General features: G+C 32.6%; 1 protein-coding gene across 2 annotated transcripts; it reads left to right on the top strand.

The window, feature by feature from the left end:
- Positions 1-3,873: 3,873 nt before the first annotated feature.
- Positions 3,874-5,610, top strand: LOC132043773 (probable WRKY transcription factor 65). Of its 2 annotated transcripts, none has more exons than XM_059434254.1 (3): positions 3,874-4,233; positions 4,418-4,564; positions 4,697-5,610. In XM_059434254.1, the coding sequence occupies exons 1-3, from the start codon at positions 4,094-4,096 to the stop codon at positions 5,331-5,333; spliced, it is 924 nt and encodes a 307-aa protein (XP_059290237.1). In that variant the 5' UTR covers positions 3,874-4,093; the 3' UTR covers positions 5,334-5,610. The 2 variants fall into 2 exon arrangements, with proteins under 2 accessions (XP_059290237.1, XP_059290231.1); XM_059434248.1 differs by having other exon boundaries at positions 3,878-4,233; positions 4,415-4,564.

The following is a 5,610-nucleotide window of genomic DNA, read 5'->3' as shown; positions in this document are numbered from 1 at the left end:
TTGTTGCCGATATATATTTCCTTATTTTTCATGTATTAAGGCATACACTTAGTCTACTTGAGCGTATACTAGTAACACAGAATTCTGTCGACTTATTAGGGGATTCAATTGGCTCGAAATCAGACTTCCACTCGTTTTCGGTAAATTATGAGGTAAAAATTAAAATTCTTTTCAGCCTTTGTAACTGAAAAATAGTCATCGGTATGAAGTTTTAAATCCCACAGTTGAAACTCCAGGAAAAGTGTGGAATTTGAAATTCTATAATTAATAATAGCGTATTTGTTAAAGATATATAGGGCTGAAAAGTGACGATGAATGCTATTTCTACTAATTTATGTACTCTTCCACCATAATACGTAAGCCAATTGTTTTTAAAACCCAAGAACGACTTTAAATTAAGGGAATAGAGTAAATTGGTCATGTGCATAAAATAGGTAAACAATAAGAAACCCGAAAAGGATTCTTGATTTCGGTTCCATGATTACGCATTAAATTTTGATTCTCTCTCTGCTCAAGCAGCCATGTGATTCTTCTAAATAATACAGGCTTTTATGGTGCCTGCAGTTTAATTAATGAAACCTCAATCTGATTCCTCCATGCAGAATTAGAGTTTGTTAGAGTGAAGATGGAGATAAGCCAGGTTTTACAATCTATATTGCCAAATAAATAAATATTTATTAGAAATATAATTTTTTTTTGCTAATTCAAAGAAATGTATAATTGAAAAGTTGAAGCAAATTCTTTTCGCTCCTTTTTATTCTTTTTCTGATTCTAAGAAAAATAATATTATAATTTAAGGTTCTGAAGGGGTGATAGTATTCCTCTATCCTTATTCAGGCTCTCGGGTTTAGATCTGGAAATGAAATTGCCTTATGTAAGGAGCTCTGAAACCCCGAGGTCAGACTTTCCTGTGTAAATCCAAATGAATTTGGCCCTAAATTGGGTAGCTAACACCGGATATAACAACAACAACATATTTAGTATAATCTCATCACTGGGGTCTAGGGAAGGTGGGCATACGCAGATCTTACCCTACCTTTGTGGGGTAGAAAGGTTGTTTCGGCCGATAGATCCTCGACTCAAAAAAACGTTCCAAAACATGTTTGAAGTAAATGCAAAAACCGAACACCTGTTGACAACCCAAAAAAATAAGAAAAATTAATCTGAAAAAAAGGTATTCAGTGTGATCAAATATTTAATAGAGTCTATCATTCCTAACTTTAGAGTCTCTATTGCATCCACATAATCAAGGCGATCACATATTACTGAGTCCGTGGCATGATCTGCAGATTCAAAATAAAGAGGAAAGAGGATAAAAATATTTCAAGATTGAAGAATATATAGGACATATTTCTTCATTTTATTCAAAGCAATGTAATTTTACTATGAGGATTTTAACTCAACTTTCTTCATAATTTTATATTTATTGCAAGCTTTCAGTATGTTAGAACATTGTAATATCATTTCAGAGTGTGTTTATATATAACTCTAAGGTGGGGTTAGGCCAATTAATTTTTCTAGCTCTTATTTCCATTCATGTAAAGGGTAACGCATGTCCTATTTTCACTAGAATTAGTACGGTAACGTGTGGTCCTCCCTCACTTTTGGGACTAATTACTTTTGAGTATGAATAATTTTCCCACTTAGAGAAGTCCTTTTGGAACCAGGGTGATTCCTAAAAAAAAAAAAAAAAAAAAAAAAAGGAATAAAGAAAAAATAGAGTCTACCCCTTTTGCTATAATCCCCTTATTTCAAATTATCACTCTTTTATGTGCTCTTATTGTATTTCCTGTTAACTCTAAAGAGTCGTCTTCGATTCCCTATCCTCATGAAGTTAGACCCTTTAAGAAAAATTGGATTTACAGTTATAAATAGCACTATGGCGATAACTTAATAAGTTTCATAACTATAATAATCAGGTATAGCGCGTCGTCCATGAATATTTTAGCTTAATTGCAAATTGTTTATCTTATCTAAAAAACATGACGTCGACATGGACAAATTAATTTACTAAATAATATGGAGTAGTATCTTAAGGAGTTATTCAAAGTAATTAGTTTAATTAAGAAATGCTTTTGATGTTGTCATTTCTCTTTCTTCTTCAATGCATCGAAATTTAATTTCTTGTGAACTAATCCACTATGGATTATGGACCATTCTTTTAAATTCAAAATCGGTAATAATATGACATAGTATACTACAATTGAGGTGCCACTAGGTTTGAGCACTCCTAATTAAAATCTGGAAAAATTATCCAATCAATATATTAATGTCTCCTTTATTTTATTTTCAAGAGAAATAGTTTCTTCAAGATTATCTGAATTTAAAATGGCAAACTGTTGAACTTCTTTTAGTGCATGAAAAGTGAAAATTTCTCAAAATGACACTAACTTCATATGTATATTCTTAACCTTTTCTTAAATAGTCTGCGGGCCAAATTTATAGTACTAGATGGTAAATTAAATAGACAAGGGTGAGGTAGGGCATCAATTAAGCATGCTAACAAAAATAGCCTTTAACAAGATCTTAATCCTTAGAGGATTCGAGTACAATTCAAACTCTGTTTGGCAAATCAACTAACACAAGGACTTCATTTTACTCTCGTTAGACTAGGGAGCTGTTTGGACATGGTTTGATACCATGATTTGAAATCATGTTTGAACATGTAATTTGGATTTCTTAAGCTGTATTTTTTCTTATAGACATAAAAACTCCAAAAGTTGTGAAAACTATCAAAATATTCTCAATTCTTATACAATCTTACCAAATGAGTAAGTCATAGTTTATACAAAATCAATACGCTACTAGAAGGCCTTTTTAAAAAATACAACATCAATTGATCAAACTTTATTTCAATAAAAAGGAAAATTTAACATGAATAGTAATGTAACTACTCTTTAATATAATCCTCCCACATGGTAAACATAAATAAAGGTTGGTAAATGGTTGGTGGGAGTAATTGTTAAAAATATCTACCAACTTATGTGTCTTATTTTTTTATTTTTTTTTATTACAAAATATAAACTTATGAGTCAAGTTTTATATTTAAAAATTTTGAAATCATGGTTTGAAACCCCAAATCATGCCTTTTTGGATAATTTGGGATTTCAAACCATGGTTTGAAACCATGAGATGAAATGCATATCCAAACGCTGATTTCATCTCATAGTTTCAAACCATGATTTCAAATCGCATGTCCAAACGCCTACTAGATCTCGATTGCAAAGTGATAGGCGCATCTACATTGGTGCAATTATTTTTATTTCTAAACCTCAAAATTGACTTCTTCTTCTTCTTTTTTTCCCTTTGCTTTCCCCCTTTTTGTCTAAAATCAAGAACGGTTGTTCTTTCGATTTAAGTTTTATATATTGATTGTGTAAAAATATCACACATTCAAATCACTTACAAGGAAATTGCATGAAACTCTAATATATGATAAATAAGTTGTAATAACATGTTAATTTACATTAATAGAACAAAAGTTTGGTGACCTCTAATATATGATAAACAAGTTGTAATAACATGTTAATTTACATTAATAGTATAAAAGTTTGTTACATTGTCAGGATGTATAGCTTAAATCTCCTTTTAATTATTCTCTTGGTGTCCATGCTTAATCAACAAGCTAAGAGTACTGGTCATTATAATTTTGAAAAAAATGAAAAGAAAAATAAAAAACATGGTAGGATGAGGACTAGGTTATGGAAATTTAGACGTCTAGATTAGCCATATAGTCCAAAAATGGTGGCGCCCATAAATAAATAAATAGGATTAGAATAACTATTAAAATAAACGTTAAGGTCGTTTTCAAATTGTAATATCTTAATTGGCATTTGGATTAGTTTCACATTTGCTTGCACGTCCTCCATAAACAAATACCTCTCCCCATCTGTCACCTTTTCACATCCTTTTTATAGTATTCCTCCATTTTCTTCTTCCCATAAAATTTCTTTCTCTTTCTCTCTCTCTCCATTCGTAAGCTTCCTTTAAGTACTATCTTATCTTCCATATATCATTAACAACTTCTGTATTTATATTAGTACAAATTTTATTAGGACCAAAAAGGACAAAGAAAAAGTACTTGATATAAGCTATGGATGGAAGATTCAATAACTTTTTTGTTTCGGAGCATGAAGATTCCGAGAATTCACCGGAAAACAGCTCCGATTCGCCACGTTCCGGCATGTTCAATGATAGCAAGTTGATAACTTCTACTTCGTCCCCTAAAAGAAGGTCAGTCTCATATATGTCCTCTTTCTTTTTTTACATGAGTGTAGGATACATCTTGATGGAGTTATTCACTTTTTTTGGTGCAAATTATTTAAGAGATTTTTTGGTTTTGATACTTTATTTATGTGCTTGCATGAGAAATAATATGGTGCTTATTTATAACATATTTTCCTTAAATTTGCAGCAGAAGATCCATAGAAAAGAGAGTGGTGTCAGTGCCAATTAAAGAAGTTGAAGGATCAAAGATGAAAGGTGAAATAAGCATGCCACCATTTGATTCTTGGGCATGGAGAAAATATGGACAAAAGCCCATCAAAGGTTCTCCCTATCCCAGGTTAGTTTATTCAATTTTAATATATTTCCGATAAACTTTTAGGACTGAATTGTATGAAAATCGATAAAATTTAGCGTTTAATTATTGGAAATGTGAAATTGATTGAATTTTATGTGTTTGTAATAATTGCAGGGGATATTATAGATGTAGTAGTTCAAAGGGATGTCCAGCAAGAAAACAAGTAGAAAGGAGCCGTGCGGACCCTAACATGTTGGTAGTGACGTATTCTTGTGAACATAACCATCCTTGGCCGGCTTCTAGAAATAATCAACACAACCATCGTACAACTACCACTCCAACGTGTACCAATAATAATGCAAAGACGAAGATGAAAACAATAGCATCATTAACAGCATCACCAGCAACAACAACAACAACAATAATAGCAGCTTCTGATATTGCGGTTTCAGAATTAGAGCAAGAAAAATCCACGAGCGAATTCGCCAACCCATCGGAGCCCAATGATTCAGACGAAAAGTTTGCCAATCTCGGTGAATCATCCCTAATTAGTAGCAATGAATTTGGATGGTTTTCGGATTTAATTGAGTGTACGTCTACTACCATGCTAGAAAGTCCAATTTTGACTGAAGTCGAAGTTACTGATATTGACACGGCATCGACGTTGACAATGCGAGAGGAAGATGATTCCCTTTTCGCCGATCTCGGAGAGTTGCCGGAATGTTCAAGGGTGTTTGGCCATGGAATGATGGAGAGAGACGAGGAACGCCGGCGACATAGCTTGACAACATGGTGTGGAACCACAGGCTGAGATCGTTTGAACATGTGTCGCCTCTCTAAATTTGTCTTTATTTAACAAAAAGTATTTTTTTTTAACTCTTTTTAATTCATTAGGAAATTGCGCGTCGTGCGCCATAAGATACCAAAGCAATTTGGTTTTCGCTTTTAATATTTTGAACTTTTCTTAGATTTCAGTGTAGGTTTTGTAGTATAGTAAAATAAAAACTTGTCCAATTGGGAGAGTTCTGTCTCATTCTCATTGTAATTAGCATCACTGGCCGTTTCATTTCCAACGGCTAAATTTCTTC

This window comes from Lycium ferocissimum, chromosome 2, assembly GCF_029784015.1.
Source record: "Lycium ferocissimum isolate CSIRO_LF1 chromosome 2, AGI_CSIRO_Lferr_CH_V1, whole genome shotgun sequence".
Classification (NCBI taxonomy): domain Eukaryota; kingdom Viridiplantae; phylum Streptophyta; class Magnoliopsida; order Solanales; family Solanaceae; genus Lycium; species Lycium ferocissimum.
Note: the sequence above shows the minus strand (reverse complement) of the source record. Positions and strands in the feature narration are given on the sequence as shown.